The 25,842-nt window shown below is 43.0% G+C and overlaps 2 protein-coding genes across 2 annotated transcripts; both read left to right on the forward strand.

The window, feature by feature from the left end:
- The first annotated feature begins 1,440 nt into the window (after nt 1–1,440).
- On the forward strand, nt 1,441–4,291 carry arf6a (ADP-ribosylation factor 6a). The gene is made up of 2 exons (XM_069158523.1): nt 1,441–1,663; nt 1,798–4,291. The coding sequence occupies exon 2, from the start codon at nt 2,462–2,464 to the stop codon at nt 2,987–2,989; it is 528 nt and encodes a 175-aa protein (XP_069014624.1). The 5' UTR covers nt 1,441–1,663; nt 1,798–2,461; the 3' UTR covers nt 2,990–4,291.
- Nucleotides 4,292–13,314: 9,023 nt separating this feature from the next.
- LOC138203560 (E3 ubiquitin-protein ligase pellino homolog 2) lies at nt 13,315–23,967 on the forward strand. The gene is made up of 7 exons (XM_069158524.1): nt 13,315–13,666; nt 17,946–18,081; nt 19,539–19,640; nt 20,093–20,290; nt 20,792–20,977; nt 21,069–21,274; nt 21,443–23,967. The coding sequence occupies exons 1-7, from the start codon at nt 13,587–13,589 to the stop codon at nt 21,825–21,827; spliced, it is 1,293 nt and encodes a 430-aa protein (XP_069014625.1). The 5' UTR covers nt 13,315–13,586; the 3' UTR covers nt 21,828–23,967.
- The last annotated feature ends 1,875 nt before the right edge of the window (nt 23,968–25,842 follow it).

Below are 25,842 nucleotides of genomic sequence, written 5' to 3' on the forward strand. Positions count from 1 at the left end.
TACATCCTGGTAATTTTTTTTTTTTTTTTTTTTTTTTTTTTTTTTTTATCTCCCGCGCAACGCCACGAGATTATAAAATGCGAATAAATGATTAAAAAAAAAAATTAAAAAAAAAAAATTATGGCCCATAATGCAGCTGTTAAAGTCCAGTAAATTGGACGCTGTTGTGAGGGATAGGAAATGTAGGGTTTGAACCGTCTAAAGTGTAAAATATAAGGGGAAATGTGTTTTGAAGCAGTTAATAATCAACTGCAACAACGTAGTCATAATTATATGAATAATACGTATTTTAGAAACCCTTGCTGAAGTGCCTCGAAATATTGGGCTCTGCTTTATTTGCAATATTTCAAAAGCTGGTGATTTACTTTTATACACGAGGGTATGGTAAATACATAGGCTACTTGGCAACATCTTTTCGGTGTATGTAAAGTCCAAAACATTTAAAAACGTAGTAATACCTACATTTAAAATTAGATGCAGAACAAAAGAGACAAAAGTAATGTAGCTCTCAAGTTTAAAGTACAGTAACAACTGTTTCTAATGTGTACCGTTGCGTACACCCTCAGGCTGACTGATATCTCGTGATTTTACAAGTTCCTTGTGTAATACTTTACTCCAGTGCGACGCAGTCCTGATTTCCTTCTTCAGTAATTATAGTGTGGGCTATATTATACCAATTGTGTCTTTAGTCAGTCTTAATAAGCAGGTGTCAAGTTTGGTTTAGACAATGAAACACTGTAGTCCCCCTCCCCTCCTCACTCACAACCTCCACGTCACAGACTTAATCATACGGGAACTATTTGAATGAATGATAAAAAGATACAACATAAAACCCCCCCCCGCCCTGAGATCACTAAACCCGACTGCTCCCTAGATATGATTCATATGCACAGTCCTACGCGCTATTGCTGCGGTGCACACAATACTATATGTGATTGCATCTATAATAAATGCTCAAATGGCGTCAACAGTGGCTAATGGACCGGTCTGCAGTTCAGCTTTTCTTTCCGCGCATGCGAAATGGCGTACGGGGCTTTTGGGTGGCGTCGGAGTTTTCAGTGTTTGAATAAAGAATGTGTTTGTTTTCAAAGTCCACAGGGGATCGTAATGGAGCCTCCCTGGACTTTAGATAGTTGCAGTGTTTAATTATGATACAAAAATAAAATAATTGATAAACGTTTGAAAAGCTTTTACAGCTATTTTTTTTATTATTATTATTTGTATTTGAATCATTAATTTATGAAACTATTTCCTGTTTTAAATCATTAGTTACGGCGAACTAATTATATAATTAAACAGCTATGATTCATGGTGGGTTATTTGTGTGAGTCATGTGCAGGAGTTAAGTCAGCAGCTTTCTCCCTGCCCTTTTCTTCTCAGTCTTTTATTTTGGACGTCTTCAGATGTCGGAGCTCACGAGGAGCCTCTGAACGCGGCAGTAGTGTGTGTGAGCGGTGTAGAGGAAGTGGCGGCTGATCCGGGTCCGCACCTTTTCCGGTAACACAGCAGCACCGCCACCGCTGTGACTGAAAGGCTGGAGAGACAGAGAGAGAGAGATATAGCGAGAGAAGTAGAGAGAGCGAGGGGGGAGGAAGAGAGACGGAGAGCGGCAAGAGCGGGGAGAAACGGTCCGGGGACTGGGGGCTGATCGCCGCACACGTTGGTATGTAATCCTGCTCTCTATTCCTGACTGCTTTTGTTTTGCTTCTCGATCAGCAGAGATGATGTTTTTTCGGATCCAAAGTTGTCCTCTGTACTAACCACCCCTCCCTTCGCCGGGCCGCTCTTGTGTCACAGGGGGAAGAGAAGAAAGTCGGATGAATCAATGACCTTTTGAGCGCTCCTCCTCTGGATGTCCCGGTGCAGAAACGGACCGGAAAGGTGTCATTTGGCCGTGTTTTAACAAGAAAATCGCCCCGCGTTGAAATCCATCGAGTGGAATTAGCCGAGGCCAAGAGTGTGGCCAGCCGGCAGCCAAGGAGGAAGTGGGAACCCCGGGCAGGGACTGGGCCTGATTCATATACTAGTAGTCCTGCTTTTGGGCTCAGCTAGAGCAACAGGGTTGTTTGGACGGAGGGAAAGCACCTGAAATGTGGATTTTGAAGGAAGCCTGCGCTCGAAGACGAGTCTGAAACAAGGGCATGTCATTTTTTTCTTCTCACATCGGAGGGCAGTGGATCATGAAAATATATCCCCACCCAATTCTGTGAGGGCTCCATCCATACTGCTCTCAGTGAAAGTCACCAGCTCAGGTCAGATCACCACAGTCCAGCTAATTGTACCGCACAAACTTGAATATTGACACTTCTGTCAGCCCACCGCTGCCGTCACGTGGAGGGCTTTCAGGAGCTACACACTGAAACTCCTCATTGAAACCAACTTCTTTTTTTTTTTTTATTATTCTCTCAATAGAGAAGTCTGACTTTTTCTTCTAATAAAGTATTTATGCACAGCAAACAAGATGGGGAAGGTGCTTTCAAAGATCTTTGGCAACAAGGAGATGAGAATACTGATGCTTGGACTTGATGCTGCTGGTAAAACTACCATCCTGTACAAGCTGAAGCTGGGACAGTCAGTCACCACCATCCCCACGGTCGGGTTCAACGTGGAGACCGTCACCTATAAGAATGTGAAGTTCAACGTGTGGGACGTAGGGGGCCAGGACAAAATCCGGCCCCTCTGGAGACATTACTACACGGGCACCCAGGGCCTCATATTCGTGGTGGACTGTGCCGACAGGGACAGGATCGACGAGGCCAGGCAGGAGCTCCACCGGATCATCAACGACCGGGAGATGAGGGAAGCCATCATCCTGATCTTCGCCAACAAACAAGACCTCCCAGATGCCATGAAGCCCCACGAGATCCAAGAGAAGCTGGGCCTGACCCGGATTCGAGATAGGAATTGGTACGTTCAGCCCTCGTGTGCTACGACAGGGGATGGACTATACGAGGGCCTGACCTGGCTTACCTCAAATTACAAATCCTAATGTCACCTCCCCCCCCCCCATCCACCCACCGCCCCTCCTCCCTCCTTCCTCTCACCAGCCTGGACACTTGGAGGCAGAAAAAGTAGCTGAGAATGAAAACACAAGTTAAAAAAAAAAAAAAAAATGCAATCTGAAGCAATTAATACCCTGACCTCTCTGCTGAGTATGTATCGAAGAGAGTAGCAGTTATATTTTGTTTTATTTTACTTTTTGATGACTTCACTATAACCCTCGGGTTTCATTTAAACAAAAGACAATTGATTTTTTTTGGGGCTGGCTAATTTTGATTTCCTCTTAGTTTGCTTTGGTTCACACACTCTGTATAATCAGTACTGTTTAAATATACAATAAGCTTACATTGGAGCTGCGAACTTCTTTTTTCCTCCTTTATTTTTTATATCATTCTTTCAGGGGAGTTTGGGACTACACGTTTCTAGTTTTTCACCCCGCCTTTATCTCTCATTCACTATTCCCACAAACCCAGCTACATATCCAAAGGACAGGAAAGTCCAGAAACCGACATCAGCATATCATTTTCATGGCTCAAACTGCCTCTGTAACGTGTACGAATGTGTATTATGGATATGTTCGGACCTGCTTTCGTAACTGATTGTACCAGGGATGAATGAGGAGATGTGTTTGTACTTATTTCCTGTGCAGTGATTACATCCATAATGTTGATTTGTGGCGGTTTGTTTGGAAGACACTATGTGGACGCTGGATATTCTCTCACACACACACACACACTGTGATATGGATATATATTTTTTGTTGTTTCAGGGTTTCTTACCACCAGTCTTATTATCTCCTCTTCTGTTTCTCCCAGAGCTTCCATTAATTCCTGTTGAGTATGTGTGGTTTCAGCTGCCTTAGGAGGGACCCGGGTTACAGGTGCCCGCCGAAATCAAGAGTTAGATGGCAGAAGGTGTTTCTCAAGCGCTGAGTTTGCACTTTGGGAGAGAGTGAGAGGGGGGTTAGCAGCTAGCTAGCTGTGCACATTGACTGACTTTTGGACCCCAACAAGTGTTTACGAAATTCCCAACCCCTCCTCCCCCTCTACCAACACCTCCACCTCCACCTCCAATGTAGGTGGTTCGGTGACTGCAACCCTCCTCTTTTCCCTTTTTTTTTTTTTTTTAAATTGACCTATCATCATCAGCCTGTAAGGTCCTGCAGACACAAATCAACTTTCTGTTAATACTTTACAGATACTGCTGTTTGATTTTTTTTTTTTTTAATTTCCTCCCTGTTCTTTTGCTATGCTGTTGAAATAATAAAAAAAAAAGAAAACGTATATCCAGATCAGTATGGAAGTGGTGCCTTTTCACTGAGCAGCTGCCACCATAGCAAAAGTTAAATTTCTGAAAGAAAAACAAAGTGGAGCTCATAAAAGAGGAAATGAGAGCGTTAGGGCGTTGTTGATGGTTGAAAGAAGAACTGCAGCGAGAACGAACTGTGAAGTGAGCCTTGGCCTGTTTCCTTTCTGCTCCTGCGTGTGAGTCATTTGCTGTGAATAAGTGATGAGATCTCTAGTTTCAGAGTAGTGATTGTCAGTCAGGTGCTTTGCCAAAGGTCTTAAAGTATCACTTTGTCTATCAGGGTGCCGACTCCACAGATGACTTTTGACATTTTTTTTTTTTTTTTTTTTTTTTTTACACAAAGGAAGCTATAATAAAAGAGGTATGAAGTGCTCGTCCAAATCGGTAAACCATGGAAGGTTAAAAGTCAAACAGGAGACTTTATGAGTACGACCCTGGTAATGGCTAACTTCACAGTTGTTCTATTATTCAAAAAGTGACTAAAACAGCGCTTAGAATTCAGCCTGAAAACTTTCAAAGAAGTGATGACACATTTTCAGTTTAGGATTTATGCTGTGATCATTCAAATCTGGAGTGAAGTTGAGTGTCTCTTATGTAACCGAGGTCAGGCCTCATGAAAGGTCTTTGCCAGCCTGGCATTTTGCCCTGAGTAAGTGAGTTGCCCTGAGGCGCCAGCCTGAGATCAGGCCACCATTTCAAAGCCTTTCTCTTTTTCACCTGCTTACTGTATATCGCAGCTCAGAGCTTGTGTGTCTCCCTGCCATGAAACAGAAGGGGGAACGTGTGATTGAATTGTGGTTAGTGACATCACCATGTGAAGTCAGGAAACGCTTGAAAGAAGAAGACTGTTGTCATGGTACCGGGTGGTTTTAGGAGTGACTCTCCGGAACAAAAACAGGTTGTGCTGTAACAATAAAGAGACAGGTAAAATCTAAACTCTGGTGCACTTCTTTTTGTCTATTTCTCAATCTCATGAGGAGAATACGTTTCCTATAAATGTTTTATTTTGAAAGGGATTACATTTAGGCCCAAAAATGTTACTATAAAACTTCTCAGGGGAGTCACAGTCCAAGAATTCCTGTGCAGGAATGCTTGCTGCCTATCTCTGAATTTGCTCTATTTACTCTTGTGGTGTTTGTTCTGTGGCTGTTGATGTGAAGTTTGACCTGTTGCTGTGTTGAAAGCACCACAGTGTGTCTGACGTGTCCGGCGTGAAGGACAGAGACACGGCAGTTAAACTGGGAAAGACACAGAAATGCGACAGCCTATCTCTCCTGAAACTGCTGTGACTTTCCAATATATTTTTGGGGGAATTCAAAGCACCAGTTTCAGGAAAATTGTGCGTTTTCAGAGCTCTCTCCTGAACTGAAACTATCCTATTTGATGAGTGGAGGGCAGCATCAAGTGTGATCTTGTTTGCTTATGATTTTTCCATTCATGACATTGTAGAGGCACGAAAATGAAATGCTTTTCATTTCTCAAGGGGACTCAAGGAGGGGAAGTGTGGAAAAGGAGAGCAGTTCTATGTTACATCAGCGCTGAGCCAGTGAATCATGCTGCACATGTCACGGGCCTTTTGTACAGCTGTCACTGCGCTCAGCAGCAGATGCACTGCATACATTGGCTGGTGTCAAACGCTGTCAGACTCACCTGTGGCCCTCAGTTAAAGGACACGATCTAAGACTTTGGATTGTCACTATTACTCAACCAATGTAGAACCTATGACTTCAGGTTGTTGTTTTTTGTCGAGAGAGCCCTGCGTCAGTGAGAAGCAGAGAAGTTGCACTCTCACAGCTTTCCATGCTGCAGTTGTGCTTGGTTTTCTTTTGCATTCAGGTTTTTGCCCAGAGCGCTGCATTGTATGTCGCAGGGTGGGGGTTGATGAAAGTATTGTACAAAGGGGCTGGTTTCAAACAATACTTTAGAACAGAGCTCATTGGCAGTTCCTCTCTGATTTTAATCTCTTTTCAGTTCTTCATTCAACAAACCAGGAAATCATCAAAGACAGGCAATATATATATATTTTAACATAAAGGAGTTCAAGAAATTCCATTCAAGTAAATATGAACAAAAATAACCCATCTAACTTTTTTTTACAGGGAAATATTCAGAAGTTTACTTAATGTCGATTCAGTGTAACTGCTATAAGCACTTGAAGTTAACGACCTGTGTAAGACACCTTCATGTACAACTCTGCAGACACATTGCTTTTCTCACACCTCAGGTGCTCACGCTATGTATCCTCCCACAGTTGTTTCCATAGAGCTGAGAGTTTATGGTATGCTGCACTTTACTTAAAGAGTCGGGGGCCAAGGAAAGCACTCAAAACCTCGACCTTCAGCTTTTTCTCATCTTGTTTGCACAAATTTGTAGTGTTTGATTGCCTGGTATACACACTGTGTGTACGGCATCTAGTGTGAAGTAAATGGATGCCAAGTTATGATAGAAAATGTAATTATTTACACCAAGAATCAATACAGCTGTGTTCACGGTAATTATGTATCAGTTGAATGTAAGAAAAGACTCAAGTATTACACTTTAGTTTCTTTACAAATTAATATTTGTACTATGCACAACATGACTGCGAATAAAGTCTGATGCATCTTAAGAAAGGTTACAAATTTGCAGCGCATCATCAAACAAGCTACTACCCACCACCTGCAAATTATAATCTGCTTTACAGCCTTTTGTTTCACGTTCACAATCCTCCCCTTAGCGCCCTGAGCCTGCCATACCTCTTGGGGTCTTTTAACCAAGGACAGTGTATCCTCCCCTTGCCATGGGCAACACGACCAAATAATATCCTCCAATACACCCCTGTGCCTTGTCTTTGGCGATTGTCCAACTCATCAAGGATAAGAATCACCCTTTTATTGTTGTTGTCTTCTTTGTTTTTTGAATGAGTGATTATCTGCTGTTTTCTTGATATGTATTTCCTGTCCAAAAAAATCCACAAATGACACACACGAAAAAGGACTTTAGGACCGGCTGGACGGGCCAAAGATACAGCTCGGAAAGTCTCGGTTGTCATGGGGCCCGTTTAAACAGCGTCGTTAAAGCAGCATGCAGAGTGACAATCAGCTCCCAGGCAGTTGTAAGCTCTTCAGAATCTGTTGCACATTGCATTTTCATCCGTCTCGGACAATGTGCTAATAATTATAGGGAGCCCGAGGCCTGTGTTTGCATTTGGCAGGGAACCGATGCAGTGGGAGGGATGAGTGCTGCTACAGCGCTGTGCAGCAGATGATTCAGGCTCACAGATGTAATTAATGGAGGCTGCACACTGAAAGCAATGCTTTTTCACATCCTTTAGATGAAACACAGTTTTTACAGAATCTGAAATATGTAAATAGCAGCAAGTGGGGAAACTTATTTTTTTTACTAAAGCTGTGAAAAAACAAATTAAATAAACAGAACTGTGCCCCAAGATTTTCCCTTTGCTCGTAGATGAGGTGATGTATTTAATCTACACTTTTAATGTCAGCGATGGGGTTGTGTTTAATGTCTTTTGATACACCAGTGATGGCTCTTGTGAGCCAAAATGTCTGAAAACCAACCTGGCACAGTAAATGTAATGAATTGACAGGAACTGTGTCTTAGTTTAGTGAGAACAATGATTAGTTCAGCAGATAAAACGATCTGAAATGAGAAGCAGGAAGCTGCACAATTTTCTAATAACAGAAAACCCCTTTCCTCAACAGATGAAGATACAAGCTGATAAATGTGCTGCGCTTTCATTTGTGACAGGAACTGACATATGCTGCAACCTTCCTGTGTATGACACATGGCACACCACAGCAACAGATGGACACATTCAGATTAAAAAGAAAAACGGTTAACAGGATCGTAGAGAGAAAAGTACAATAAACATGGCTGCGTGGGCCTGAAATGAAACAGGAGAGGATTTGTTACTCTGAAGGAAATGATGTGTCTGTTAAACAGCACTGTAACTACCTGGAGCTTCCTATTGTGAAACAGAAATAGTACAGAGCGGATGCTGAAGCTCTGATTGTTTTGAGTATAAGTTATAAGTATAAGAAAATGTACCCAACATATTTCAGTTTATTTCTGACTGCTGCTTCATTTAAAGTGGTGATAAAACAATCAACAAGTGTCACTCTGCCTTCACACATTCTATTAAAGCTGCAGCAATAAAACGTGTTGAACCCAGGTTAAAGGCCTCCATTCACACATTGTGCAATTATTAATCTGTCTGCTGTTGAATGCTGTCAGCCTGAACAGGGAGCCAATTATTTTAAATGTCGCTCTCTCTCACCGGTGCCTGTTGGCAACCCCCCACTTACACAAACACAGAAATAGAGTCACCAACACAACTTTCATCCCTAAATAACACACAACAGTAAATCCCAAAATAACCCACCACACACAGCCTCTTCATCAGCTCGTACTAATGACCCGTTTGAGGAGCCATCTGCTTTAATGTAAAGCATAGCTCACACCGGCAGCTGTCTGTGTGTGGAGTCCCTCTGTGCTCGGGTTGTGGACATGTATGGCAGGTGGAGCTCTGAGACTTTTTGAAAGGGGTAAGTGTGCTGAAAGCTTCACCGTCTCAGCTCAGCAGTCAGTTTTTCAGCTGAGCTGCAGCGTAGTATCACAGCCCGCAGCGGGACAATAATCTCTGTTCCTCTGAAGATGGTATTTGCAACGTATCCACAGCTCATTTAAATTTTGTTGTAGGGTCATGTCAGAAGTGTCTCAAAAATCCACACACACATATGCAGTGAGGTTCACAAAGTAAAAGCAGATCGTACATGCAAGTTCAAAAGTTTGGATATAAATGTTACAACATCCAAAAATGTTTTTAATGAAAATAACAAATACTTTTAAATACATATATTTGTGGATTTTAGTTACCTATATTTGAAACAATAATTTTGTGTGTGTGCATCAGAAATACATTTGTGAATCTTCTTGTGTGCATATGAATTATGAGACAGTTCTGACCCCATATTATGATAATGACGATTCTCCTCCTTAGTATGACACTGATTCTGTTCTTTTTGTACATTATGGTGAGACGTAGTAATTTATTCAAACTAAATAGAACACATAAAGAGTACTGCCTAACCTGCAGACTACAAAGGTTAACCTTGTCACATGTGCAGCAGGTTTATTTGGCCCATTTTTGACTGTGATTTGTTTCTATGAGACCATCAATAGCTTTTGTTATCTTCTGCTTTTCACATGATTTCACATCATCTTTTTCTTGTGATCCAACTGCCCTAAAAAATCTGCACATTTTTCAAATCTGGCTGCATAATGAATGTGACAGTCTGTTAAAGCCATTATGGACAATATACACACAATCAATTGCCACCGTTTATAATGAGATTTGTTTTCGCAACAAACCTGATTGTGTATGCAATTAGTATTCCCTGTGGGGAGCCAAAATCACCACCGGAGCCGGGTGTCTCTGAGCTCCCATAGAGAATGGAAATATGCTGAGCCATCTGCAGTCGCGTGTCTGCGCTATGAAGGAGCTGGCCTACTCATCAAGTGGAGGGAGTGCATCGTCTCTCACAGACACACACCCAGCAGGCATGTGTGCACTCGTGCATCACAGGTAGGACACTGTCTGTTTGTTACAAATAGCCACAGGCGTGCACGAATACATTTAGCACACACTGATTCAGTTTTCATAGCTGGTTGTCACTCTCAGTGTGCACCATTTCTAAATCTTGTCCTTCTTCACCAGTCCTCCTTCTAAGTTTTTACTACAAACAGGAGAGACGGGGTTGCTCAATGACAGAAATACATTTTCTTTGTTTGCTCTCTATGGCAACGTGGACAAAGACTCAGCAGCAGATGGCTGGAGCATATCTAAGTGGTTGAAATTGCCTGTCTTGACTCCCGTCTCTTATACTTACCATTCCTCTATTAAATATCTGTTTACATCTTTTAGATCAGCATCCACTAAATCCTAACTGAGGAGCTCATCTCAGAGGTGTTTTACATCTGTGATACACAGTTTCTGGTTATAAATCATGGACACAAGTCACATTCATCATGAACTCTGTCTGATGGTGTACAGTAAGTTTAAACGGGTCCCTGAGCCAAAATAGCAAACAGTAAATGTACATGGTGTGTGTTTAAGAAGAAGGCCTGTTTATAGTGATGTATTATTGTGCTATTTTATATGTCCAATATTTTGTGGTTATTACAAGAACCTATTTTTATCATTTCTAAATATCTGGGCATGTTTGTGCATACTGGAAGACCTACTGATATGTAGACCATACAAGAGGAGAGTTACTCCAGAACAGTCCATATTTGTGTATATTCTATGTGAACATTCACCTCTAAATCATCAGCGGTGACCCCTTCTGCTCATACTTGAAATACAGCTTTTTGAAAAGCTGCATAATGATAGCAGAAGTAATGCATTCCACATGTTCACAATTAGGCATCCAATCTGATCTGTGATTTGCTCACCAAATATGGTTTGATGCAACAAGGCTGTTGGCTACTACACGCTGTAGTGTGACTATAAATTTCCTTTGAGTTTAACTGGTTAGATCCCTTATTATTATTATTCATGTAAGGGACATAAATGTCAAAGCCAGCTGACATAAACTACTACTGTTTATTTTGTAAACTGTGAATACAAACGCCACTCAGCAGCAGCCAAGACAGCATACAGTGATCAGCTCAAGAGAATCTGTCTAGCTGATGAGGCCATCATAGAACAAAGTGGCTGTCAATCAAAACTGCCATGTCCAATCTTTTTAATTAGCTCAGTTTCTCTGTATCAACTCTGAGAGGATAGATGGCAGAACTGGTGACATCATTGGAAAGACAGTTGCTACAGTTTCCGTGCCTATTTCTGGCAGTAGGATGATGTCGTGTGCAGAAAGACTTTTCATCTCTCTATGACAAGAAACATCTGTTCTGCAAAGAATGTTTTAGCAGCCTGATGAATCCCACCTCCTGTCGTGTTGCTAAAATTGTTCAATTACCTAAGTAAAAAAGCCAAAAGAGAAATGGTCTTTTGGGATCACTATATGATTATTTAATATATACAGTTGATCACCAGACAGGGAGTTGGTTTGTATTAATTCAGAGCATTCTTTAAATTTCTGGTTAGACAAGACAAGTAAAAAATCCCAACAGTCCCAACTGGATCCTCGTCCTGCTGATGGACATTATGACCATAAAGTATGTAAATTAAGGGGGGCAGTGAGGATTCATTTAGCGTGATGGAGGCCAAACATGATTTCTAGTTTAACAGAAACAAGGAGAGGGACAGTCAGATCAGAAAGAGAGAGCAGAAGACAGAGAAATTGGAGAGGCATGGAAGAAGACAGACAGAGAGGGAGGAGGGCGTGACCTTAATCCCTACGGTGGGAAAGACAGAAATTTACTGAAACACACGAACACAAACACAAACACAAACACACACACACACACACACACACACACACACACACACACACACACACACACACACATCTAGTCCATCCAGTTTTTACTCTGCATCTCAGAATGGGGAAACTTGTGTATTTCTGTCCATAACAAGTGAGTCAGCACTCAAGTCGGTTGATCAGTTGCTCTGTGGCTGCAGTGGGATGTCATTCATAAAAAAAGGGTGTGGATGTTTGGTTTGGTTTGGTTTATGCTGAAGCTCAGTCATGAGTCATCACCTCTGAGTGTCATCAACCGTCGCTGCAGTACTTAAGTTTAATACGTGCGTGTGTGCATGATCATTTCCATGTTGAAGGTGTAATCATGTCAGTCAGTTTAACATCTGTAAATCTGCACAGGCAAATGTTTTAATGCCATCTGACATATCTGATAACATGAAGGCTGACATTATCAGGAGCTGCAGAGTCAGGCAGAGTACTATATGGCGCCTCTTTGCCTTAACCTGCATGCAAGCCTCTACATGTTACGCCAGCCAGCCAGAATAAAGGCTACTGTTCAAGATGAAGGCAGCCATGCCGCTGCATAGACCGAACAGACTTTGTTACTGACACCAAGGCTTTGGGTTCTGTCCACACACAAAAAAAAAAAACCTGGAGCAAAGGTTTTGCTTTCTATCTCATAAAATAACAATGAGCAGTGGCCAGGGTGTTGGAGGACAAGAATGGGACCAGAAACTAAACTGAATGCCTTCATTCTTGCCTCATTCATTCCTATTATCGAAGTGAATTGTCATGACTCATCAGAAACACACAGGATAGGACACAATAGGTGTTAAATAGTATCATAGTTGAAGCACAGCAGAACACATATTTAAACACGGGGCATAAATTAGTCCAAATAATTAGACTTGAGTGATTTCATAGTGGAAACTTGTCCTTTGCAAGTGCACTGCCCTCATGTGGTCACAACAGTATGTGTTACTACACTTTGTGTGAGTGTGCGTGTTTGTGTGTGTGACGGAGAGGGATTGAAGCGTTGGCTCCAGCCGGCCTATATCTGTCTCCCGACTCCCACATGAAATGCAGAGAGGAATAAAAATAAGAAGGTGTCGGTCTGGGGCGCAATCGTGACCCACATCTTAGCTTACACCACCACACCCCCCCCCCCGAAGCACCTCATTACGTCAGACTCCATAATGACACATACGATCAGCGCTGTATGATTTCCATGCAAAAAAAAAAAAAAATACAAATCAAATGGGATAATCCATTACTTTAAATACACCAGGACGCCTGTACATGGGGATGCGGGTACTTCCTGTGAATTTCGAAATGCCTCATTTTATTCTATCAGTGGGAGCCAGCGTCTGATCGAGGATGCATCCATTTGTTGTCCCACAGGAGGGTTCGTTCTTGAGCGCGTTTCCATTTTGAGTCCTGAAAATGATTTTTAGTTTTCTAAACGCTGATAAAGTTTTTAAGAATTTAAAAAAACAAAAAAATAACGCTCAAACGTATTCTTTCCTGCAGAGTTAATTGTGTCCACTATTTTGAAATATATATTTTGAGTTTCACTCCCCTTTACATAGTATGGTATGTCCCACTCCCTGCCGTTAGCCGTTGTTGTATCCTATGCTACTGCTGTTACAGATTTGTCGCAATAGAAACTAGCTCCACACCGGCATTAAAGCCGCGAAAAGATGCTCCTTCACGGGATTAAAACGATAAAACAAACACCGAGAAGTCTGGAAAAACTTTGCCCAACTGTGCCCAAAGTTTGATAGGCTTGCAACCCAAACCACTTCCCCAACAGTTTTGAGTGTGTTAGCATTGTTTTATCCCACCACTATTGCCATTGGACGCGTTTTCGTTTTTCTCCTGGATCGGTCCAGTCTGATGAATTCACCGAAAAAAGACGGAGATGATGATGTGCCCGTTAAAGACCCGGTGAAATACGGCGAATTGGTCATTTTGGGGTAAGTCTCTTCAAAACCTTAAAGCCATAGTAAAAAAAAAAAAAAAAAAATGGTTACCGAGGAAAAAAAAAAAACGCTCCGCTGGTTAAATTTAACGTTCAATATGTTGGCGGCTCCATCAGCGCAATAAATAAACCCGACAGACGACGTGGGAGTTCAGGTTTGATCCTCTGCTCTTACAAAATATTACTTTTCCTGATGGGACATTCATTACTGTGACATATTTCTCAATTATTCCGCCGTGCCGTCGTTTTCACCACCGGTCTGGCTGTTGCAAAACTTAAGTTTATGGTCCAAATGAAAGCACATTATTTGAGACTATATTGTGTGTTGTTGTTTTTAAAAAATTTTTTTTATCACGAATGATGCGTTTGAGTGCAAAATCTGCTTGTAGTCACTTGTGCATAAGGCTACTACGGATGGAGCCGCTCTTTCGTCAATGGTTGTAGTGGGGGGTGGGGGGGGGGGGGTAAAGCAGTGCTGGATGGCTCAGGCTGAAAACCCCAATGATGTCATACTGTGTTGGATCTGTGGGGTTGCTAAAAGTAGAACTGAGGAGACTATCATTGTCTGCAAAATGCATGCATCTCGCTCACATGATTTAGTCCGTAGCCTCTCTTCTCTTCTGTAATGACTAATTGATGAAGAAAATGTCTTGGCCAGATGACCATGCATGCCAGGAAGGGAGGAGGAGGAGGAGGAGGAGGCGGAGGAGGAGGAGGAGGAGGAGGAGGAGAAAAGCCCCTCTACATCACCAGTGCATACACAGTCACACAGCATAGGCAGGATGTGCTGATGACAGCCACCAGCTTCCACAGCATTTCCACAGCCCTACAGCTGCACACTGTGCAGGGTCTGCAGGGGACCAGAAATGCCACACAAACACACACACACACACACACACACACACACACACACACATACATATACATACATACATCCAGGCTTTCGCACAGGCCTCCCTCTTGCCCCGCAAGAGCTTCCTGTGTATGCCAAAGATAACTGACCTGATGGCCTATCGCTTCCCCTCCGGCTGAACATGGAGTGAGGAGGCTGTAGGCCGCCTGCATCAGAATACTGATTAGCCGTCCCCCTCGTCATCTGCTTGTTGGAACACAGCAGTCCTTTTACAACCACAGATCAGAGTAAGGAAGGGAGGATTTGATGCCTATTTTGAGGTTTTGGGCCATGCAACTTAAACGCAAGCGGGCTCTGCGGCAGTTTGTGCCTTAACACACTTTGAGGGATGAAAATGTATTTGTGTTAGCTCACTTTCAAACTGTTTGGGTTGAGGTTTTGGTTTGCTCTTGGTCGGCCAGAGCGATGACCTCAACAGCTGAGTTATATGGGTAAATTAATGTTAGAACTGTTTTCTTTTATTGCTGTTAGTCTCCAACATTGTGAATACTCTTGTAGATGATACACTAATAACGTTCATATGATTACATTGGTGAACCCTTAATATCTGGATCAGTGTGGTTTAATATGATTCAGGCCCATGACCAGTTCCCTGTACCCAAACATACAGCGGGTAACCGACAGCACTGTAAGAACAGGCTGTTCTCCCCATTACTTCTTGTCCTTTCCTTGGCCAGCCTGTTTTGTGAAAGTGCGATTTGACTTTTGCATCTGTCAGCCCTGATGATCACATGCCCCGTGTGGTCGATGCATTGCTTCACTGCAGGCCATGTGATCTTTGCAGTGGCTGCCTGCCATCGCTCATTACCTTAGTTAGCCTGGACACCGTGTACGGTGCTGCCCTGTCCAGCAGCACTGCACTCACTCATAACCCCTCTCTCATCACCATGCAAACACCCTCTCGTCCTTTCAATTTATTGACCCTCCCTCCCCCCCACACACACACAGACCTTTTTTTTTTATTTTTTTAAATCTTTTATCCCAGCCATAACCCATCTTAACACGGTCTCTGTCGCATTCCTTCGTCTCTCACCCAGACCCTTCTCTGCCAGCCTCCCAGTGTTTTGCTGAGTGCTGACTTTCACAGAGGCCGGCCTCCTCGGTGACTTGCCCTCAACGAAAATAAACCCAGTGTCGGGGGGCAGAAGGAGTGAATATTTCATATTGCGCTTTATGATGTGTGCACATGCGTGATGGAGACCAGGACTGCCCTCAATCGTACCTTATGGAGCTGCTCTTCCGCTGGCCTTTCCCCTCGCCCTTCCAGTTTGGGTAGCCTCTCCATCTCTGCTTCGTTTCATTTATTTCACTTTCATCTTCAGTTTTTAGTACTCATAATAGCATCTGACTGCTTTCAATCTCTGTTTCAGTCAGCTTTCTCCCTTTTCTCTAACTTTTTAAGCTTATTTTGTTGTCCTATGTCGTCTTATCCTCCGCCCTTTTTGATATTTTCGGCCTGTTGACCTGACGTTTAAAGCTCTGCCCTCACGTGTCTTCTTTTCGAGTCCCCGTCTTTCTCCTGAGTCACAGTTCAGTTTGAACTGACAGGCCAGGCCGTGGAGGGCTGTGAGGGCATGGAGTCATGTTCTTTGATCGGACTCCACATTTAAAAAAAAAAAATATCATGTCAAGTAAATGCAGTCTGTTTGAAAGCTCTTTCCAGGTAACATATTTAATCTTCTCAACAACATCCTGCCCATTGTCTGTTCCTGCCTTGCTCTGACCTGAGGAGTGTTGTTCAGAAAGATTTCCTTCTACCATGACCACGAGATTCAGCTCATTAATAATACATAATGTCAACAAACCTCCATTTAGACACACTGACAAATTTATCCACCACTGCCGGTTTACCACAAACTAAATGAAGTGTTAAAACAGATATAATTTTAAGAAAATATAGGCAAACATTTTGCTATTTTTTACTTTGTTTTTAAGAACTCCGATCATAAATATTGATAATCAGCAGGGTTTCTATTTTATTTCCCTGCCTTCTGTTCTATTTGTGTATTGTGTTAGAGTTGGTTTTTTTTTCCTGAGTTTCCATACTAACTTTAAAGAAATGGCCTGTGGAGTGTAATCTCGTATTTTAAATAGATTTTAAACAGAACAGCGGATTAGTGAACAAATGCAGTTTGCCAGGTTTTTCTATGAAGGCAGTGGTCACAGTTTGTTTCTATACATAAATGTCTTGCTTACTTCCATTTTAGACTTTGTTTGGGTGATAATGCATTTACATCCAGATAAAAAGTCCTATAGTACATGTCCCTACAGCATAGTTTTGTGTGGCAATATTCTATCAATACGGTAAAAAGAAAACTATGTTAAGTAAAAAAAAAAAAAAAAGTCCATCTGAATATGTCTAACCTGATAGATTTTTGCCATTTTAATCCAACGAATTACTTTGAATCTCTTTTGAAAGACTGCTTGATGAATCAATCACAGTTTCAGAGCTACGCTCACTGTGGTTCGTTCAGCCTTCGTTACGAGGCCACTGTGAGACGGGCCAGACCAGATGCCCTCTGATCTGATCAGGTTTGAAGGCCAGTTATTGTCTGTATTGTTCCAGTCTTCTTGCCTGCAGGCTTTCCTCTGAATGCTTTTAACAACGACCATGTCCTGCTGATTAGTGAAAAGCCTAAAACCAGCACACTGCCTCCTGTGTGAACTCAAACTGTGAAAATTATATTTGACTCGGCTTCAAAAAAATTCAGAAAAAAAAGCATATTGAGGACAAACTCAGTATCTTAGTTAGCGCCTAGACCAGAAAGGAGTTCACATCGGGCCAGACTTCTTCTCGGTGAAATATAAAAAGTGAGATCATCTTTTGAAAAAAAGATTGATATTGAATTATAAAACAGTCATGGTCTGAAATACATTATTTATCACTCCTAGAGGAACCTGAAGTTTCAGATCTGCTTCTATTAATGAACACATGCCTTTAAAGTAGCAGTCAGAGTCCTGACTGGAGCTTTTACTCAAGGCTTTATGGGTAATGTAAGCGTGCAGTGGTCTCATGAACATAAATCTGCTCTGCTGAAAATGCTTTATGTTGTAAAAAGAGGTGAGATGAGGAGTGAGGTCCTCCACAGTGAAGTGAGTGAGCCTAAGTGCTAGTTGTCCTTCTCATCGCGGGTCAGCAGTCTTGTGTGAATCAAGAGTGTCCTGAAAGCTGGTCTCTAATTGCAGTTCTCGACATTTTGGCAACATCAGCGGCAGTTTAAGTGATGGCAAATCATAAATACAGTATACAGACGTTAACACCAACAGGCTTCCTGAGTAGAGCTCGATGAACTGGAATGAACACGTGTATATGTTTCAGCACTCATGTTTTCTTCCTGTGCTTGTGTTTGTCTTTCTCCAGGTACAATGGCTCTCTTCCGAGCGGGGACCGGGGCCGCAGAAAGAGCCGCTTCGCTTTGTACCGACGGGCCAAGGCCAACGGTGTCAAACCCAGTGCTGTGCACATCCTCAACACACCACAGGACAGCAAGGTTCATGTAAGTGTGATAGATGTGTAACTTATAGCCCCGTTTCCACTGCCGCTCGACTTGTCTTTACTCCCTTTGGGTCCCAGATACTTTTCTGGATTTAGTTTTCCACTGCAGCTAGTATCCCTCAATGCGCCGTTGCTTTAGTAAACTTTTGTGGCGTCCTCTTCATCATGACACACACATGAACAATGGACAATTGAAGGGTGGATCTGAAAGTCCTACACTGTTCCTGTTGCGTGCGAACGGAGCGAAGCACCGTGACCTACACGGAGCAGAGGGAAGCCGTAACCTTTGTGAAGACGTATCGCTTTGGCCACCGGTTTAGACCGCTGGTTTAGGCGCATTTGCGACCTGAAACTCGAGCAGAGTGGTGGTGGGGAGCAACGATTGACTTGTTGAGGTTTCAGCTCATGTTCATGCTGAAACTCCAGTTGTGCCCGTGCTGTACCAGTGGTCACACAAACATGTGCAGCTCAGGTGCTGATGTTGATCTAACAACGTAACTTGAAACACTTACTCACAAAGGTTGTTGCTTCCTTCTGCTCCGTGTTCATTACTCTTCTTCTACGACTTCTTGATCGCACCTGGCTGTTCTTGATTCTTGGTATTAGGCTGTCACAGCAAAGACGTACATTTAGTTTAAGAAGAGGCTGAAGGCAGCAAACACAAAAGACTACTGAATAATAAGGCGAGTTTTCTGGTGAATTTTGAAAGAAAGTGTGACTGCTTTCGTAGCTTGGCTGGTTAACAAGGGCAGATTTGTGCAGGGTGTCGGCCAGGTAGTGATGCAATGATTGTAACAAATCTGGTCTGTTTTCACATCACCTCATAGTATCAGTCCAGCTCAAGGGAAACACTCATACCAGATATGCCAGAAATAGTACCAGGTGCTAGAGTACAGTAGAGTTAAAGTAGAATACAGTAGAGTAGAGTTAAAGTATAGTTAAAGTAGAATACAGTAGAGTTAAAGTAGAGTAGAGTAGTTAAAGTAGTGTAGAATAAAGTAGAATAGACTAGAGTAGAGATAAAGTAGAGTTAAAGTAGAAAAGAGTAGAGTTAAAGTAGTGTACAGTAGAATAAAGTAGAGTTAAAGTAGCATACAGTAGAGTTAAAGTAGCATACAGGAGAGTAGAGTAGAGTAGAGTAGAGTAGAGTAGAGTAGAGTAGAGTAGAGTAGAGTAGAGCAGGTACAACAGTGGGAAAGCGCTGAAGTTTTCTTCCTGTGGCCGTCTGTTATCTTTCATAAGTGTGCCAGAGGAAGGATGACTTATAATATGAAGATAATGTCAGCTGCTGCTTTTACGTACAATAGATGAAAGTTTTATTTTATAATTACGGATATAGAAACGTTGTCTTATGAGGAACAAGAAGCTTCAGTCAAACATACGGATCGTTAAGAAGATGAAGACTGTTCCAGAAAATGAGTGCATTAACACGGCTTCTTGCTGCTCTTGCTGTTGCAGGCAGTCCACAGCAGGGGGCAGCACAGCATCTCTTTCACGCTGTCCCGTAACCAGACGGTGGTGGTGGAGTACTGCCATGACAACAACACAGACATGTTCCAGGTAACACAGCAAAGAAATCAAGAAAACAAGGTCAACTTTTCCACCAGTCCTCCTTCAGCGATGACAGAAAAAAATAATCCTCGACTCGTGACCAAGTTTCTCCCAAAATATACTGTTATGTAACGCCATCAAAGTCATTTCTACAGTAGGTGAATTATTTTGGCTCACAACTGTAACCAGTAAGTATTAAAAATAAAGGCGTGTGCGTAATACCTCCCAGAAAGTCTATTTTTATGCGTAAGGTTCTGCCCTTATAAGAGCATCACAGATTTGCTTCGCTTCCAGCAAATGACGAACAGTCATTTAAAGCATCGAAAGCATGAGCAGTCGAGTTTAAAAGAAGGCTATTCAAGTTTGTAACATTTCGAATATCAATTTGTCACTTACGTATTTGTTTCAATTAATGGCATCCATTAGCATCATCCTTCCTTTCCCCGTGCTGTCCCGTGCAGATCGGACGCTCCACAGAAAGTCCCATTGACTTTGTGGTGACGGACACCTCCGGAGGGGGAAAGGAGGGGGAGGACCCGTCCATCGCTCCGAGCACCATCTCCCGATTCGCCTGCAGAGTGGTGTGTGAGCGCAACCCACCCTACACCGCACGCATCTATGCTGCAGGCTTTGACTCCTCCAAAAATATCTTCCTGGGGGTGAGTAGACTGATAATCAATCAACTAAGGATTCTAATAGAAAAGTCTATTTTTGGAATCGGTGCTTCAGTAATTGAATATTCGAGTCCCATTTTCTTTTGTACGTTACAAATTATGATGATTTAAGAGAGTTGACGTTCCAGGAAATGACTTGGAGGGAGGGGGGGGGGGAACCATGAAATATTTTGTTGCATTAATGATTATAAACTAGAATTTTTTTTTTTTATGTGCTTCTAACTTTGTCTGAAAAGTCTGAAAAATAAGTTCTCTTTCCGTTGATTAATGAATTCTCTCGTAGACAACGACGGTCAGTAAAAGATGCTTCAGTTGTTTTCCCATCTGTTGACATTCTCAGTTTGGAAATGTATCATCAGCGTTCTGGCCTTCGTCTGTATGACCTCGTTGTAACTGGTAAGCCCGTGCGGGCTGGTCACAGTAACACGCATCACATGATCATCCACTCCCGTCCATTTAAATGCCTTCATGTCTTCGCCGCCGCAGGAGAAAGCAACCAAATGGAAAAATCCTGACGGGCACATGGACGGCCTGACCACCAACGGGGTGCTGGTGATGCACCCGGAGGGATTTCCTGAGGACCCCAAACAGGGTCTGTGGAGGGAGATCTCCGTCTGCGGAGATGTTTACGCCCTGAGGGAGACGCGCTCCGGACCCAGCCGGGGAAAACTGGTGAGTTGCTGCTGCTTTGGTTACCGGGTTTGTTGCCGTTTGACTTTTCGCCTCGACTGTAAGCCCGTGTCCGTCTGCGTGTCCCGTCCAGGCGGAGGGAGAGAGCAGCGCACTGCGGGACGGCTCCCTGGTGGATCTATGTGGCGCCACCCTGTTGTGGCGCACAGGCGAGGGCCTCATGCGGGCGCCAACACTGCGTCACCTGGAGGCCCTTCGCCAGGAGTTGAATGCGTCCCGGCCCCAGTGTCCCGTAGGCCTCAGCACGCTGGCCTTCCCCAGCCTGCCACGCAGCCACAGGTAGGGGCCACAATCACAGTTACAACTCCGTCGGTTTCTCTTTCAGAAATACCGATTATTTAATGTTGTTGCCTTTTACGCAAAATTCCCTCACTGTGCTGTTTGCACTTTGTTACGTACGTGCCCCTAAAACGATACTGACACTCTGCGGGGCGTGTGCTACTTCAGCCTTGAAGAACGACAGCCCTGGGTCTACCTCACCTGCGGCCACGTCCACGGACGCCACGACTGGGGCCAGAGATCGGAGGGCGAAGAGGACCCGGTGGAGGGCGAGAGCTCCACGGCGCGCCGTGAATGTCCCCTGTGCAGGAGCGTGGGTCCCTACGTGCCCCTGTGGCTGGGCTGCGAGCCCGCGGTGTACGTGGACGCCGGAGCTCCCACTCACGGTTTTGTGCCGTGCGGCCACGTGTGCTCAGAGAGGACAGCCAGGTACTGGGCGGAGACTCCTCTGCCCCACGGGACGCACGCCTTCCGACCCGTCTGCCCTTTCTGCTCCACGGCCCTGAGCAACCCCGGCTGGACACGGCTCATCTTCCAGGGCCCCATCGACTAGCCGCGACTCCTCGGCAACCGCCATCACCGTAACAGGAAGCTACCTGAGCTCCGTTCATGTTGCACACGTTGATCGGCGTGGAGAGGTAATCTTTGGAAAAGCTTTAACACAAGCGTCACGTCACCGAACAGTCCCTCCAGGAATTCGCCGAGTGTCGTTGTGATTGTCGCGATCATACGATCTTTGATTCGGCATTTTCTCAAAATCGTAAATGCAATTTGTGAAGCTTTATGCAATTTGTTTTGTGGTAAAATTGCAGTTATTGGCAAATATTGCATCTGAAACTAAAACCTAATGAAGAATTTTCTGAACTTAAAAACGCAGCGAAGAACTGAAAGAAACAAATCTTACAAGTGGTGAAGCTTTACAGAACAGAGTGACTGAAACATAGAATATATAAACTACATCCTCTGTAAAAAAAAAATTAAAAAAAAGCTTTTTAAATAATTGAAGATCGGTTACAAACATATGGTCTCGAGTTCCTGGAGCGACTGATTGAGGCGTGTGTGATCAACACTCGCATTCAAAGTGTGCAACAACACTCTCCAACGTTGTGTTCCTGAATGTAGCTCAGTTCTGAAGACTCCCTCCCTTTGTTTATCCTACAGTGCTTTTGATTGGTATAAGATCGGAAGGATAGGTGGAAAAAAAAACAACAACAACAACATCAGAATAATCAATACCGTCGTGTGGTTGTTCAGTCCTCTGTCACGCAGGAGTCTGATGGTTTTAATTCCAGCCAACCGCGATGATTACCCGTCGTTCAACCAAACGCAGTCCTCAGAGGGAACGACGTGGATCCACAGGAGCTTAAATGATGCCGCTCGACCCATTTCACACGTGTAAATTCACCACATCATGAAATGACACGGCGCCACGGCAACTATGGATTTTAACAACAGGCCTAAACAGTCTTTCTTTATCAGGGTCAGACATCATGCTGGTGTGAAATGATGAGTAACTTTTTTGCACATAAGAAAAGAACGGCCTTGTTCCTCACACTTCTTTCTTGCACTTCTTGGCCTGAAATCTGAACAATTCTTACGTTTTGAAACATGTTGTCATGAAATGGTGCTGCTGAATGTCTTCTTATTTTTCTTTATTGACTGCGGCAGCACTTTGATCACAAAACAAAAACCCCCATCTGGCTGCAACTTCTGACAGAAACCATCTTCACCTTCGTTTTACGTCAGGTCTCCTTTTAGATTTGCGTTCTCACTTCCCTCTTTTCCTTCCTGAACTATCAGATGATTTATATTTATAGCTGTGCTGTCGTGGGCTGTATTAACTTCTTTATCAGGGGCTTGTGCTTCCATGCAGCATTTCAAATTCCTCGTGATCTATGAAGAGATAATTGTTAGCCTTCTTTTTTTTTTTTTTTTTAAATCAGGATGTTTTGAGTATATGCAATTCTCACCTTTTGTCTACACATATATCCTTTTAGTGTGAAATCTATGCACATACCCGTCCATAAACGAGACCCCTCGCGTAGCGCTTGGTTGGAAAGAAACCCTGCCGACTCTTTGAGTAGCCGCGAGGCACCAGAGGGAACGCTACATCCAGTAGATCTTATCCCAATTAGGAAGCGGAATGAGGATAAACAAAAGGCCGGGAATGAACCCGGGTAAACTCCACTTCACAACTCTCAAAAGCAATAAAAGCACTCTCGTAGATAAGCTCGATGTTGTGCTGTGTTTAGCCAAGTGTTAGGTCAGCAGTCCCTTTCAAGCGTGGCTGAAATGGTCTCCGGGTTAAGGGCTCGACCAGAGGCGTGTTCAATTCCATGACTTTCATTTTCTTTGCGAATTGGGTCTCAGACCGGCGATCGAAGGACGCGCGGTGTAACCAGAGCGCGGGAGTTAAAAGAGGAGCCAACCGAATCGGAGACTTGAGTACCTGACGTATATTTCCATACCCGTCCCAGAGCATTAGGAGGTCCGTTACGCTGACGGAAATCGGCATTACAAACTACACGTTGCGTTACTTCGCTTGTTAATTTGAACACACTTCTGGTTACTGAATTATGCTAAACAGGGTCTTTGTTGGTAATGATGGCGTGTCATTAGGTTTGACCTTGTGTAACCTCAAAAGAAAAACCTTGGTTTTGTTTCAAAGAAAACTATTTTGTTAGGAAATAGGGTGGGGTTTTATTTGGGGAGGGGGGGGAGGGATTCTTTTAGATGTTCAGTGTTGGGAAAAAAAAAAAATACAAAAACAACTATTTTTCTAACTTACAATTGGTTTGAGTTACCCGTTGTTACTCAGTGCGAGCAAGTTCTGTATGTTTCCAAAAATAATCGTGTGGTAGATGTAGGAGAGCTTGTGAGTGAGAAAACATTGCCAACACTGTGTTCAACAAAACACACACTTTACACACTGCTACCGTAAAGCATTGCCCAGACAATGAATGTAGCCAAATACTCGGGCTATATTTAGCCTTCCCTGGTGCTCATATTGAATGGTCTATATTGTGATACTATTTTTGTAACTGAATATTACGGCGTAGCTCGGTGAACTCGCTCAACAAAAAAAAAAAAAAAAAAAGTCTGGTCATTTCAATAACAGCCTCAAGTAAGGAAGACTGAAACCGATAATAAACACTCACGTGGAAATCGCGTCTAGCTTGCATGTGCTGAACGTACACACACACACACACGGTATGTACACCACACACACACTTACTGGAAAACTTTGCACGGTGGATTGCCAACTTGTCACTCATGCCGAGAGCATTTGTCGCAAACCAAGTTGTCTTCCAAGTCCTCAGTCGTTAAAACTGCGGCATTTCTGTTCCCTTTTTTTGTTAATTTTGTTTTGAAAGAGAGAGGGGGGGAAAAAAAAAAAAAGCGAAAGAAAGCCTGAAAAAAAAAAAAAAAAAAAATCCTCATACTTGATAGACGTTTGCGAACGAGACCTTTTTGAATCCCACTTTGTACTACTATGCTAATATTTTCTGCCTAAACCAATTCACTGCAGAAATGAAGTTCACATCGTTTACATTTTGTATTTCGGCCCAACATGGAGCGTTCAAAGCGAACGAAAGTCAACATACTGTTTTAAAATGTGATCTTTTTCCTGTTGAAGTCCAAATACAAGATCCGTAGAGCGGTGGATGAGGGACGTAGTGTTGGTAGTTACTGTAGCTCAGGATTAGTGATTTTAGACTCAAGGCTGGTCGAAGAGACGCTCGAGTCGAGACGTCTCACGACTGCAAAACACGCAGACGAGACATTAGATGTTGAAAAGACAGACGGCGAACAGAAGGGCAGATCACAACATACGGGTCTTTATAAAAAAAAAAGGCGATGGAAACATGTCTATCAGCTGCCCTTTACAAACCAAATCCAGTGAATCCTGCTTTTGAAGATATATATATATATATCTCTATAAATATAAAGTACAACGTGTAACACCATTGGCATGTGGATGGAGAACCGTTGCAGCACCCTCATTGGCTTTCTAGTTTTCTGACCTGACATATTTGTTTCAGCTCATTTTTCTTTGCTTTATTCTTCTTCATTTGAACCCGCTTTGGGTTCCACTGTAGGTGTCCATACGTAATTTACTTTCCTTTTGCTTTTTTAGATTTTAGTACGAGTTAAATATTCAGAGTCAGTATTTTAGCGCAGCATCAGGCGGTTTGAAACCATCAGTAACATCATAAGCTCGTTCCTAACTTTTTTTTATTTTTTTTAATTTTTTTTTTATCTACCGATTAACCTTTATTTCAGATGGCAAAACCTCAATCTCCTCAACTTATGAATTCGCCTTATTATAGGTGAGTGAGTAGCTGACGTGTATTATACAGCTTAACACCTCACGGTTAACAATGCATTCCTTCAGATATATCCGTTATGTACAGCTATTTTGTATTATTTTATAACATATTCTTCTGTAATCGTCCGGTGCACAGACAATCGCTATACACATGTCAATAAACCAGTTAAAAGAAGCGTGTCGTTTTGTCTTTTTTCCCTCACCAACTAGATCTGCATTAAGAATGCGGTGTACGCGA

Source organism: Embiotoca jacksoni, unplaced genomic scaffold, assembly GCF_022577435.1.
Source record: "Embiotoca jacksoni isolate LCO1_2020_lvr unplaced genomic scaffold, fEmbJac1.0.p SCAF_23, whole genome shotgun sequence".
NCBI lineage: Eukaryota > Metazoa > Chordata > Actinopteri > Embiotocidae > Embiotoca > Embiotoca jacksoni.

Excerpts from the sequence above, each read along its gene's own strand:
- arf6a (XM_069158523.1), top strand. The coding sequence starts at position 2,462 with ATGGGGAAGGTGCTTTCAAAGATCTTTGGCAACAAGGAGATGAGAATA.
- LOC138203560 (XM_069158524.1), top strand. The coding sequence starts at position 13,587 with ATGAATTCACCGAAAAAAGACGGAGATGATGATGTGCCCGTTAAAGAC. Across the intron at positions 20,291-20,791 it reads CCAAAAATATCTTCCTGGGG|GAGAAAGCAACCAAATGGAA; the intron begins GTGAGTAGACTG and ends TCGCCGCCGCAG. Across the intron at positions 20,978-21,068 it reads GACCCAGCCGGGGAAAACTG|GCGGAGGGAGAGAGCAGCGC; the intron begins GTGAGTTGCTGC and ends TGTCCCGTCCAG.